Source organism: Scylla paramamosain, chromosome 1 (assembly GCF_035594125.1).
Source record: "Scylla paramamosain isolate STU-SP2022 chromosome 1, ASM3559412v1, whole genome shotgun sequence".
In the NCBI taxonomy this organism is placed as follows: Eukaryota; Metazoa; Arthropoda; class Malacostraca; order Decapoda; family Portunidae; genus Scylla; species Scylla paramamosain.
Window position 1 is genome coordinate 31,892,693 of NC_087151.1, and position 14,793 is coordinate 31,907,485.

Here is a 14,793-nt window from a genome sequence, read left to right on the forward strand (position 1 = left end):
CATGTACCAAGGAGAAACTAACAAAAATGATGCCACAAACATGGGAGGCTATAATATCCCGTGCGCAAGCCTTCCCTAAACAGGCAGTCCACCCACTGCCCAACAGGATATTATAACACTTTGGTCTGAATTCAACTTCACCAATCTCTCAAGAGACAGGCTCAACCCCCTTAAAATTTGCAGGCCTTGAGAGAAAGTAGATAGCAGAACACAGACAGCAACACAGACTTATCCTCTGGCCCAAAGACAACAGATGACAACACACAACAAGGCCAGTAGCATTTAAACACAAGACTTAAGACTTTAACAAACAAGAGGGGACAGATACCCACTAACAAAATAGATGTCACATAAAACATTGATGAGTGGAGCCAAGGGTAACTTTCCTTTTCCTGAAAATACGTAGAGCAGCACACCACAGAATTTCTGTGAGGCTAATGCAATATTCAGTTTCATGGATTACCACTAATGCCCTCCTCCAACTTCTAGGCAAATTAGGCCGAAAGGTACAGCCTCAAACCACCTCCAACTGCTGGCTCAAAATAGCACATCTTCCTCTTATGAATGCCAGATCACCACTGACTCATGGGAACACAGCACCGGACAGCTTTGATGTTGCCAATTGGGCTAAATTATGTGAATGGGGAGGGGGAAAGGAAGAAGGGAGAAAGTGGGAGCTGGGCAGGCAAGGGATGTAACACTGCTCCCTTGTCTCTCACTCTTTCTTGATTCTCCTCTTTCTCCTCCTCCTTCTTTCAATTCTTCTCTCTAGGCTGCTCTTTGTAAAAAAAAAAAAAAAAAAAAAAAAAAAAAAAAATTATATATATATATATATATATATATATATATGCAAAATGGAACCTCGGTTCTTGAACTTAATTCGTTCCTGAATGTTGTTTGATATCTGAAATGCTCAAAAACATTTGGATCGGCAACTGTAGAGTTGTAGAGTTGGGGAGGGGACCATAAATGTCCCCAGGTCGGACTGCCTTTCTGTTGATGACCCTAAGTGTCTTGACACCTTAACTTTTTTTTTCTTCATTAACTTCTGCAACATTCGTGGTCTAAGATCTAATTTTTAATCTGTAGAACACCACCTCTCCTCTTCTAAACCTCATCTTCTTTTCCTCACTGAAACTCAGGTGTCTGAGGCAACTGACAGTAGCTCCTTTTCTGTTCCCTCCTACTTTCTCTCCTCATTTTCGATCCAAAGCTGGATGTTGCATTTATGTGTGCAGTAACTTAACCTGCTCTCGTGCTACTTTGTTCTGGCCCACTTCTAACTTATCAATTTCACTTTCATTCCATGCAGTCATATCCATACCATACATTATACTTGGCACAGCCACACTCTTCCACACTTCTCTCAACACATCATACTTACTTGCTCTCATCCTTGCCGTGCTTCCCAGTCGACCTACCCACTGGTTTACCATACTTATCTTTTCATTCTTTGCTTTTGCACACGCACTAGGACTCATCCACATCCCTAAGTACTTGTATTCTTGCACCTGTTTCAACTCATTCTCTCCAAGTCTCCATACCACATTACTTTCATCCTATTCACAATTATTACTTTGCTTTTCTCACTGCTAAACCTTACTCCAAAGTCTTTTCAATACCCATCCACAACATCCAACAAACTTTGAAGCTCATCTGCCGATTCACTCATAATAACTACATCATCTGCATAAAGAAGCACACATACTTTATCATTCCCCACACTTACCTCTACATTCATTCTTTTCATTCTAGCTGCTAACTCCTCTGTATACAGGCTAAAAAGGGTTGGTGACAATATACAGCCTTGCCTAACTCCTCTCTCACTCTTCACCCAGTCTGTTTCTATGTCTCCCAGTCTGTATCTAGCTCTTGTGTCCACATACATACTTTGCACTATGTTAACTATCTTTGCACTCAATCCAATCTTTTCTAAGACTCTACCTAGCATTTCTCTGTTCACTCTATCATAAGCTTTCTTTATATCCAGAAAACCTAGGTACAATTTACCCCCATCCGTCTTTTTCTTCTCAACCATTTCATTCACCACAAACCTATTGTCCTCAGCTCTCCTATCCACATGAAAACCATTCTGTTCTTCACCCAGCACTCCAGCTCTCTCAATTCATTTACACAGTCTCTCATTCAACACTGCACTGAAAACTTTACCTATTGTATTCGCTAATGCAATTGGCCTGTAGTTCTTCAACTCATTCTTACTCTTAAATCCTCCCTTGTGCAACAGACACACTCAGCTTTCATTCCACTTTCTTGACACTCTCTCTTCATCCCACACTCGGTTGAATAATTCAGTCATTCTATCAATCACTATCTCCCCACCATTCTTGTAGAACTCATACGGTATATCATCTGGACCTGCTGCCTTGCCATTCTTCTGCCTTCTCACACACCTCTCCACTTCCTCCCTACTGATTCTTTCATCCAGTTCATCTGCATTCTTCCTTTCCAGTGTCACACATCCTTCTCTCACACTAAACATCTCACCTACCCCACCTACTTCCCAGAACCCTTTGATTGCCTCCCTGATTCCCTCCTTCTCTGTTATAACTACATCCACTTTTAGACTCTCCACACCAACACTGCCTGACATATTCTCACCTCTCATGAACTTGTACCATTCATGGCCACCTTCCATACCTTTCTCTTAAAGATTGAATCACACTCCTTTCACTCTTCATTTTAGCATTCATTATCATTCATCTTGTCAACTGCTGCTGCTTCACATATGCTGCCCATGCATTCTGATACTCATTCTCTTCCTCATCGCTTTCATGCCTCTTTTTCTTCAGCCATCTACACTGTCTACTCATTCTCCATTGCTCCTTCCTAGCCACTCTGATTTCATCATTCCACCATGGTTTACATACATTCTTTCTTCTACATACTCTCACAAAACCTATCTGGTTCTCAGCAGCACCCCTCACGTCCTCAACCAGTTTCTCATTCAGATGCTCCACGTCATGCACACTTTCGTCATCCCAGCTTCTCTCACTCAGATCAACATGAAAGTTCTCCCACCCTACATCTCTCAGTCTCCACTTCTTTTTCTTACTTACTACTTTCACTTCATTCCCACCTTGCATCAAGCACTCCACAACCAGCATGTTGTGATCAGACACAATGTCAACCAAACCATCCTCATCTATCCACATATGCGACACAATTTCATGCATTCTTCCATTCACCAGCAAGTAGTCAATTGCTGATTCCTGCTCTCCTGCACTCCAAGTCACATGCTCCTCAGCCAAAGTAACATTTAGATTTTCCAGCTCCAGTTCATCAACAAACTCCCCAAGCATTTCACCATTCCTGTTCCCCTGTTCCCTCAGTATTCCCACATGTGGATTCATGTCACCCATAACTAGCACTCTCTCCTATCCATGCTCTCACATCTTTCTTAAGCATGTCATACTTCCTCCTATTTTCCCTCTCTGCTTTCACCCTTGATAGTCATGTACGCTACCACCAGTATCACCTTCCCTGGTCTGCCACCGCCATCCGTGCATTCCACTCTGACTGCAAGCACATCCTCACTACTTGTTCACTCCCCCACATCAATCTCCTCTACTTTCAGTCCTCTTTCTTTCTTGTAGAGTAGGGCTACGCCTCCTCCCAGTGTTTCCTGTGTCTTAAGCCCCTTTCCAGTCATAACATACTCACATCCCTCCATTTGTACATCATCTCTCAGGTGAGTCTCAGTGAGTCCGACTAAGTCAAACCTCCACTTGCTGAGCTCCTTGCATACATCCTCAAACTTGGCCACACCCCATCCTCTCACATTCATACAGCCAATCTTCACACATTTAGTCGCCTGGTTAGTCTCTTCTCTTCCACGTTCGCTGACATCAGTGGGTCCTCCTTGTCATGCCTTGTCCACACAACACATCTGCCTCGTCCTCATCCACTCAGCCATTTGACGTCCTAGCTTCTCATTCCTGTTGTGGTTGAGGTGGACTCCATTTCTCCTGTAGAATTTGTCCTGATTGAGGGTCCCATCCATGTCTAGGAAGCTCAAGTTGCCCTTCTTCTCTGCCATCCATTCCATCTTGACCTTCATGAGTTCCATGCATATCTTGTGGTTCGTTTCTCTTCTAACCTTCTCATACTGCACTCCTTCCCATGGGCGCCGCAGGACCCCCACCATAGCCACACACATATTCTTTTCTTCTGCTGCCCTCACTGCTTCTATCACTTTCTTTACTGTTTTTTCAGCACCTGCCTCTACTAAGTTGTTGCCTCCTCCTTGAATCACTAGCAGGCTTCTTTCTTCCATTTCTTGCACTTCTTCCTTGACTTTCCTCTTGATGTCTTGGATCTTAACACCTCTCATGCTGGTGCACTTAATTTCCCTTACGAAGTTGGGAGTCTTCCTTACCATGCTGTCACCAGTGACACATACTGGGGTTTTCTTGATTACCATTCTCTTCTTCCTTGGGTGTCTGTCTGTTCTAGCCACTTCCACCACTTCTTGCTGGTCTTTTCTCTCTTCAGTCCTTGTCATCTGTGCTTCTGCCTCTTTCATCAAGTTTTCTGTCTGGGTGCTCTGCTCCACTGTCTCTTCTTTTTCTTCATCCTGGCTCCTCCACTCATTGAGGCTCTTACTCAGGCATTCCCTGCATAGGAACACCAGAAGCTCGAACCCCAGCACCTTCATGTTTGCCTCCCTCATGCCCACACAGGCTACATGGAACTAGGCCATGCACCTCTTGCATGCCACATCCCTTTGCCACACTCTCCTCACCACACTCTCCTCGCATGAACCACACGCACTCATCACCATCTTCAGGGTATTTCAGCACACAGGCAAGAGAAAATAAGCCACAAAACTCAGAGAAAACTCAGAGAGCAAGGCAAAGCCACTGCGTCAAGGCGGGAGACCCTCCCACTTTTACTCTTGAGTGCTTGATCTTGATTTTGATCTTACAGGAGGCTCAGGATTCCTCCCAAACTAAGCCTTTGCATCGGCACTCCTGTAGGAAAAAAAAAAAAGAATGACAAACAGAAAAACGGCATACAGAGTCATACGTCATCTATCACACCACTAGTTCCTACATCTAGCACACCACATTTTCTCCTGGAACTCTTTCACTGCCTCAATTATCCTTTCGTTCGTCTCCCTACACAGTCCCAGCAGCAACACTATCCATTCCCTTCCTGTCTTCTCCACTCTAGCATGCCCCAATTCTCTCAGCACCACTTGCATCATCTCATTCCTGTCTCTTGCATACTTCACACACTCCAGCACCACATGTTCCACTGTTTCATCCTCTCCTACGTCACATCTGGCAAACTTTGCTGCAGGACTCAGACCATCTGTAATTCCTTGCGTTCACATTCATACACTATGCCCTCTCTTGGAAGAGAAGATCACCGCCCAGGCTTCCCTCATACTACTCTTCATACATTGGGGTGTTTTTCTCTCTATACCACTCCAAAGTACTCTTATTATTCCATTCACTCAATCCCACATACTTCACCACTCTGTGTATCTCATTTTTCCACTTTTTCACATCCCATTCTAAACCCTCCCCATTTCTGAAAATCATACTCCAGTCACTCTCAAAATACCTCTCCTCAAATTGCTGAAAAACCCAACTACTTTCCAAACCACTCTTTGCTACCATCTTAACACATTTCTTCCCCCACCTGCTACTCCTAACATTCCACAGAAACACCTTTCTCACTAGTCTTGCATCATCCATTTGTTCTAATCTAGCTTTGTACCTCAAGGTTGCTCTTGCTTGTCTCTCTCTAAAAATACTCCAACCCATGTCCCCTCTCAAGGCCTCTATCGCTGCATACCTTAGTGCATTAAGTGCCGTCCTTGCTACTCTATTCTGTCCTACTTCTAACTTTTCTAATCCATTTTCATTCCACACAATCACATCCATACTATACATAATGCTCAGAACAGCCATGCTCTTCCAAACTTCTCACAGCATGTCATATTTACTCGCTCCCATCCTTGCTGCACTTCTTAGATGACATACCCACTGCTTCACCATGCTTATCTTTTCATTCTTTGCCTTCACACAGCCATTCGGCCTCATCCACATTCCCATGTACTTATATTCATCTGTCTGTTACAATTCATTTCCTCCCAGTCTCCACACTGAATTTCTCTCTTCCTCTGACCTATTCACAATCATGACCTTGCTTTTCTTGTTGCTAAATCTTACACCAAAGTTCCTTCCATACCCATTTGCAACATCATCTGCCAATTCACTCATAACCACTACATATATTACAATTCATTCCCTCCCAGTCTCCACACTGAATTTCTTTCATCCTCTGACCTATTCACAATCATGACCTTGCTTTTCTTGTTGCTAAATCTCACACCAAAGTTCCTTCCATACCCAGTTACAACATCATCTGCCAATTCACTCATAACCACTACATCATCTGCTTAAAAAAAAAGCACACATGTCTTATCACTCCCCACACTCACTCCCATATTCATTCTTCTCATTCTGGCTGCTAACTCCTCTGTATACAAGCCTAAAAGGGTTGGTGACAAAATACAGCCTTGCCTAACTCCTCTCACACTCTTTACCCAGTCTGTTTCTATATCTCCTAGTCCTCTTGTGTCCACATACATACTTTGCACTGTGTTAACTATCTTTGCACTATCTAAGACTCTACCTAGCATTTCTCTGTTCGCTCTATCATAAACTTTCTCTATGTCTAGAAAACCTAAGTATAGTTTACTACCATCCTTCTTCTTTCAGTAATTTCATTCACTGCAAACATGTTATCTTCTGCTCTTCTGTCCACATGAAGCCCATTCTGTTCCTCACCTAACACTCCAGCTCTCTCAGTCCACTTACACAATCTCTTATTCAGCACTGCATTAAAAGCTTTACCTACTGTGTTCACTAATGTAATTGACCTGTAATTTTCAACTCATTCTTACTCTTGTATCCTCCCTTATGTAGCAGATTCACCCTGCATTCATTCCACATTCTCAGCACTCTCTTCTCCTCCCACACCTGGTTAAATAACTGAGTCATTCTATCAATCATAACTTCCCCCTCATTTTTGTATATCTCATAAGCTATTTCATGTGGCCCCGCTGTCTTCCCATTCTTCTGCCTATTCACACGTTTCTCCACTTCCTCCTTGCTGATTCTTTCATTCAACTCATCTGCATCCTTCCTCTCCAGTGTCATACACCCTTCTCTCACATCAAGTACCTTACCTACACCTCCAATCTCTTTCCAGAACTCTTTTATTGCCCTTCTCATTTCTTCCGTATCTGCCACCACTACTCCATTCACCTTCAGACTCAACACATTCTCACTGTCAGGCATTCCCTCACCCCTCAGGAATCTGTACCATTCTTGGCCACCTTCAAAACCTTTCTCTCTTAGGAACTGAATCACACTTCTCTCACACTTAACTTCAGCATTCATTATCTTTCGCTTTGTCACTTGCTGCTGACTCACATACACTGCTCATGCATTTTGGTACTCACTCTCAGCCCCCTCGCTCTCATGCCTCCTCTTTCTGAACTGCCTGCACACTCTATTTAGTCTCTTTCTGTTCTAGCATCCCTAATTTCATCACTCCACCTAGGCTTACATGCACCCTTCCTGGTACTTGTTCTTACATACTCTATCTGCTGAAAACTGTTTATTTATATCGAGGCTTTTCATTGGGATCACATTTACCTTATTTCGGAGATTGAATTACTGTCTTACACCCTGTTTCTCTCCCCCAAATATATAAAAACGAGGTAAATATTTATAGAAACTATAAATTAGTAATAAACGGCAGGTTTTGCTTGAAATCAAATAACTTTGTTCTAGAACTTAATTATGGTACCATGACCAAAGCAATAATGCTTTCAAAATTCTGTTCAAAAACTGATTTGTTTGAAAAGGGAGGCATTCAGTAACTGATGTTCCACTGTATATATATATATGTATATATATATATATATATATATATATATATATATATATATATATATATATATATATATAGAGAGAGAGAGAGAGAGAGAGAGAGAGAGAGAGAGAGAGAGAGAGAGCAGTTTTAAAGTCATGACATCCATAGCTGGGCACAATAACGGAAAAATTTATCATGATAACTGATAAATTGATAATGACAACCTTATCGGTGATAGTTGATAATCAGTGATTGGCAGTAAATTTATTACTTGATAACCAATAATTGATAAATCGATAAATAAAAAAATTCCATTATTAGCAATAATGATACTAATATTTTAATTAAATAAGTCAATAAGTCCAAATTTTTTATTTTTATCTTTATCTTAGAAAACTTTGAAAAATCTTAGAAGACACTTTAAATTCAATGTTTATCCTATCTTTTCACTAATGAAAAGTACTATTTTAAGTAAAATAAATACATTTGATTGTGAAAGTTTGTAAAACTCCAACATGCTTATGTTCTAAAAACTAAAATTATCGATTATCACTGGTTTAGAACCAAAAGTTTCAGCGATGCCGATGAATTGATAATGTGGGAAAATAATTATTGGACAACCAATAACCCATTATTGTTATTGCGATAAATTATCATGATAGTTTATCACAATAACACCCACCTATGGTGATATCCCACAGACTGTGTGTGAGGTGCCCACTCAGACGTATTCAGTACGACCTCAGGTACACAATTTAAACAGTGACGCACAATGCTTCCATAATAATTTAGGGTTGTTTCAGTGGGGATGTGGAAAGGGGTGGACTCTACTTCTTGCTTAAGAATGTGACCATGAATGGGGATCGCTACATCCAAGTTCTAAGGGACTACATGCTCAACTCTTATGTCCTTCATAGCGCCACCATGTTCATGCATGATGGTGCTCCCTGTCATGGTTCTAAAAAAGTGAAAGACTTTCTCAATGACAACAATATTCCTGTCATAAGTGGTCAGGCAACAGTCTGGATTTAAATCCAATAGAGAATGCTTGGAAGGTCCTAAAAGAAAGAAGGTGAGTGATGCACAGATGTCATCAGTGCTGCAGCTACAGGTAACCACACACGTCTGGTGCCAGGACATGACATTGGATTACTTCAGAAGTCTGTGTGAGAGCATGCCACAATGAATCTGGACTGTGCTGAAGGACTAGAGTGAATGTTACTTAAATTTGACCTGTTTTTTTCATCATTTGTTTAATTTCATTGAATGCTGGGTGTGTTTTTTTTTATGTGGGTCCCTGTATTTTCAGTGCCTACTGTAAGTATATATATATATATATATATATATATATATATATATATATATATATATATATATATATATATATATATATATTTAATAAAATTTGTTTATTGAAAACGTCCTACAAACACGTGGTCATTTTATTTCCCTGTTTACTAATAACTTCCTTTTAATTCTATCTCTTTTTTTATCCACTATTTGCTTACATGTCTGATTTCATTACAGTTCTGTAGAAAATTCTTAAGTGATGGTCTTAGCAAAATAGTTTTTCATTATTAGTATTTATAAACTTCATCCATGTGCACCTTAGTGTTATCACTTCCACTCCTCTTTTTTAAATAATGAGCACTTTCTTTCCCATTGGTAGTTTCCCTTCCTTTTCTACCAGTGGCATTTGCCTTTTTTCAATATACTCTTATTTTATAGAGCAAGAGATGAAATGCCTGTGGATGAAGCAGGCTTGTACAGCTTCATCACCATCTCATGGATTACAAATATGATGTGGAAAGCCTACAAGACGGGACTCAAAGATGATGATGTGCCTCTCTGTTCAAAGTACGACATGTGCGAATACAATACTGATAGGTAAGAGAGAAATTTGTATTTGGTTGTTTTTACAGACCAGACTGTGATTTTTCTGAAAAATTCTTGTGCTGAATAGGTATATGTTTAAAGTTTGAAAGGTTTTGTTGGGATATTCTCTAAGAAGTAGTTATATAGAAATTAGAACTGTTATGAATATGAAGATGGTAAGTTTATTTTCTAGAAGCAACTTGCCATATTCATTTACTCTTACATATTTCATTACTCCTTGTCTGCTTCATTCTCAGTTTTATGCTTTCATACCTTATTAAACTTCTTAATCTCTCCTCTGCATCAGTTACCATTGCAGTACTATCTGCAAACAGCTACTAATGCAGACTTCTCCATTTACAGTCACCATTCACCAGACTTGGGCTACTACCTAAAATTCTCCCATTTGCCTCTCTTACATTATTCATCATTATTTATGTTATATAATATATATTATATATCAAACAACTAAGGAGACATCATACATTCCTACCAGACATAAGGACAGTAAAAGCTAATGGTTTGGTGTTATGTTATGAATTTCAGGGAATTCAAAATAAAGTGTGAAGCCAGTATAGTACTAAAAAGTTACATAGACTCATCCACAAATAGATATTTTTACTCTAGGCAGTGACTTGATTGATTTCTAGGGCAGTTTTTTGTTTCATATTTACAGATTTTTAAAGAATAGAGGAGCATCAGTATTTGACGGTGCACTGGCAACTGCCAGTGCTGTCACAGAATTGGGTCTTGATAAACAGTAGTGATGGTAATAATAATAGTAATAATGATAATAATGATGATAATAAAAATGATAATAATAATAATAATAATAAAAATAATAATAATAATAATAATAATAATAATAATAATAATAATAATTATTATTATTATTATTATTATTATTATTATTATTATTATTATTTTTATTATTATTAATATTATGATAATTGTAATAATAATGCCTAGAGACTAGAAGGCTATTAAATGCTGTTAGATTGGATCTAGTAATGCCCTTTGTCAGTAGGTTTATTTTCTCTCCAAATGTATACACTTCTGCTCTGAACAGGTGGATCAACTGTGGATGTGGAACTGTCTCAGTTAGCAGTTTTGTTAGTTAATTAACCTTTCCTTGACCTGTGATATTACCAGAGGCCTTTTCACTTTGATAGGAAAGGGCACTGTCCTGGCCCTTTCAAGGGTTACACTTGAAAGTTCATGTTACTACTTTCAGATGATTTGCAACACATAGGCTATACATTTTTAGTCTGAACTGATATAGCACCATGTACAGAGTTACAGTATGATATTTTATCATAGCAATACCTTGTGAAACTATAGAAGGTCTGGCAGTTGAGTTGAGTGTGCCTCTGTGCAGACTTGTGTCTGTAAGCATTGTGGGATTTAAAAACTTTGTTGAGCACCTCACAGTAACCACCAGTCTTAACTACACTGTACCTATGTGAAATTTAAGGGATCATTAAGTACTGTTATAATTAATCTGAGAATACCACATTGTTTGCAAACATGAATTCTGCAGGTGCTTATTAGTTATATTGGTGAATAGGATCCTTATCTTTCATCTAACTCCTTTTCCAACATTGTTCCAGTGCTGTAATGGTGGATAGATCCAGAAAGGCCAGATTGAGAGATTATTGGCTGTGGCAATCAGTCATAACATACTGATGATTCATAGGATGAAACAAAGAATTTGTGTGTTACAATGGATGGTTCAGTCATTGAAAATCCCTTATTTGAAATTCTTGGTACTGAAAGTGTGGATTTCTGATTTTTTCGGTTTACAGAATATTCTTATTTGCTGCTATAAAATGAGATAGTGTGATGATGGGATCCAAGTCTAAACGTGATATCCATTTACATTTCAAGATACAACTTATGCCTATACCATGAATGTAGTTTTACAATGGCTGCCAAAAAAAAAAAACTTCAATGCTTGATTTACATGGGAGGTATTGAAAAGTGGTAAATTATCAAGCCTGGCAACTAGCATACCTTGAAGATGCAATGCTCAGTTTCTGAATCATTGACACTTTGACAGTAACTGTCAGGCATAGTGGGGGGAGATGTGTCTCCCACACACCCCTGTTTGTTTTCCCCTGGCTGCATTGTTCTCCTTTCATAACTCGCATTTAAATCTTCTCACATTATAATGGGTCCTAGCAAGCTTAACAACAAAGAAGCGTTGTGATGACATTTGTTTGAAAGGGGTTTAGTAATTGTGAGACTGGAAGGAAGATGGGAAGATCAGAAGCAGTTGTCACATGAGTAGCAAAGGCTGCACTAGCACTTTAAACAGCTGTCACTCCTAAAGGAAAGAAAGGCTCTTGGTGAAAAAGGAAGCCAGTTACGAGAATAGTAAGTTGGTAGGATGTACGGGTATGCCTTGTAAAAACTGAGTTGCTGTTCCCTCTTTCTCTTGTTCAGAAGAGATTTGTGAACTGCAAGGTGACGAAGAGTGACAGCTGCTCCAAGCACTTATTGCAGCCTTCCCCTCCCATGACAGCTGCTTTTGATTTACTATCTTCCTATCTCACAGTTACTAAACCCCTCTCCAACAAATACCATTGCAACACTTTTCTTCATTGTTAAGTTTGCCAGGAACCACTATAATGTGAAGTGAGAGGATTTAAGTGTGAGCAATGAAAAGAGAATATTGCAGTCAGGGGTTATGGAGTGGAGTGTGTGGGAGACACATCTCCCTCTACTGTGCCTGACAGTTATTGTCAGTGTCAATGATTAGAAAAATTGAGCATAGGCATTGTGAGTTCAAGGCATGTGAGTTGCCATGCTTGACAGTTTACCACTTTTTGATACCTCCCATGGCAGTAAATTGAGTATTGAAGCTTTGGTATATGGGCATACTGTCATGTCTACATTTAACTGATTTTTTTTATGTGGTACCTTCCCTAAACTTTGTTCGGTTTTCCATTTGTGACGTGTCATGCCATCATTCAAAAAAAACTTTCAGATTTTGGAATTTCACATATAGAATTCTCAATCTGTATCACCATAGTACTACTACTACTACTACTGCTACTACTACTACTTTGCAGATTAGAAATATTGTGGAATGCAGAGGTGAAGAAGAAGGGAAAAGATGCTGCTTCTCTTCAGTATGTGTTATGGCAGTTTTATAGGACAAGATTTCTCTTTGGAATTGTCATTTTCTCTCTGACCATCATTTTAGGCTTTGTTGGGCCTGTAAGTATAATGTTTTGTGTTGAAACTCTGTAGATTAGATTATTGTAGCTTTTGATAATGATATGATTAATCCATCATATTTAAAGTTTGTGAATATTTAGCATATTTCACCAGTATTTTTCTTATGAGAAGATATATAATTCTCGGCTTCATGACATGTCTGCTTCAACCATTGTGCAGCACTTCACTTAAAAATTTCTCACCTTAGTTTGTATTGTGGTAACACTAATGCTACATTGAATATGAATGATATTTTCTCTTTTAGGTTATAAGCTAATGTCTTCTTCTCTGCATTACAATACCATATCTCATAATGTTAATTGATGGTCAGTTTTGATAAAAAACACATGCGGACAGCAAAATGTGAGCACAGCCCCTGTTGCAGTTTAAACATTGATCATGTACAGCTATACTCAAGCATAACCCAATATGTGGATGAGTTACTTAATATAAAAGAATTCAAATTATTCATCCACAAATAGTCAGAAAGAATGATTTCTGAGAATTGGGAAAAGCCACCCATCACATCACTGCACCAACTTTTAAGTTATTTTCTATTTTAATTATTTATGAACCAAACTACATTAATCTTTTATGAGCTGTAAAGTTCTTTAGATGAGTTATATGTGCCAGTTTCATTAAATTTGGAGCAATAGTTTTTCTTTTTCAATGAAAATATGAAAAATTGAGGTTTAGATTTTTTTATATTTTGACAGCAGTTTTCTTGGATTTTCTTGAAAACTTGCTACAAGATACTTTGATGATTAAAAAAAAAAAAAGGTTTTATTTTTGAGAAAAATCCAAAATTTTCTTCAATTGGTTATTTCTCTTAAGCTAGAAGAAAATATTAAACACTCAATCAAAATTCTATCATATTTTTTAAGATATTTTAATTCCCTTTCTAATGACACCAGAATCATCAAAATTGGACAATAAATGAAGAAATGTGAATCAATAGCTCAGTTAGTTAGTTTTGAGATATGGGACTTTAAAGTTTAAAGGGACTCATGTGCTTTCATACATGTATAGCTATATAACATTGCAATTTTTAGGTGCCAGGTATTGTACAGCGTTACGTTCCAAAGCTTCCTGCGAATACTGAAAATCCATGAATATGGGAAACCACCACTACAAGACTCAGCAATACCTATATTTATAGTTTAAACTTTAAAATATACATTTAACATACATACAATAGTTCTCCTTTAAGTAAGGAATATATGTATATAATCAGATAAAAATTTTGAGAAAGAAAGCTTTTTCACATTTTTGTTAACTTTTTGTTTGATATATACTTTTTATATCAAAATTTTTCTAATTTTCGTGATTTAATCATCTGCAACCTTAGATGAAAAATGTAAAAAAATTTCAGTTGAAAAAATTTGATTTGATAATTGGGATGTGTACTTAGAGAAGAACTATTATACAAAGGTAAAATAGTCTTTTAACTTCTTAAGAGTGCAGTACAGGTATCATATTTCACTTTTTTTTAAATAATGAAGTCACTTAAAAACCTTTTTGATTGATATGTACTTTTATATAAAAATTCTTATTTCTACTTTTCATGATTTAATCATCTGTAACCTTAGATGAAAATTTTTATTGAAAATTTTTTTTCAATTTGTGTTGAAAAATGTGAAATAATTTCATTTAAAAAAAATTCTATCTGATATTTGGGATTTATTCTTAACTTAAAAGAACCATCATACATAGGTAAAATGTTTTTTTTTTGAGTTCTTAGGTTTGTGGTACAGATAATAATCATTTAACTTAAAAAAAAAA

The 14,793-nt window shown here is 38.0% G+C and overlaps 1 protein-coding gene across 11 annotated transcripts in view; it reads left to right on the forward strand.

Annotated features, from left to right (window-relative positions):
- LOC135103914 (ATP-binding cassette sub-family C member 5-like) overlaps nucleotides 1-14,793 on the forward strand; it is a 106,949-nt gene that overhangs the window by 9,210 nt on the left and 82,946 nt on the right. For all 11 annotated transcript variants that reach the window (XM_064010848.1, XM_064010835.1, XM_064010834.1 and 8 more), the window contains 2 exons: nucleotides 9,643-9,801; nucleotides 12,864-13,011. In XM_064010848.1, coding sequence (XP_063866918.1) covers nucleotides 9,643-9,801; nucleotides 12,864-13,011 — 307 coding nt within the window. The remainder of the gene's footprint in view (nucleotides 1-9,642; nucleotides 9,802-12,863; nucleotides 13,012-14,793) is intronic.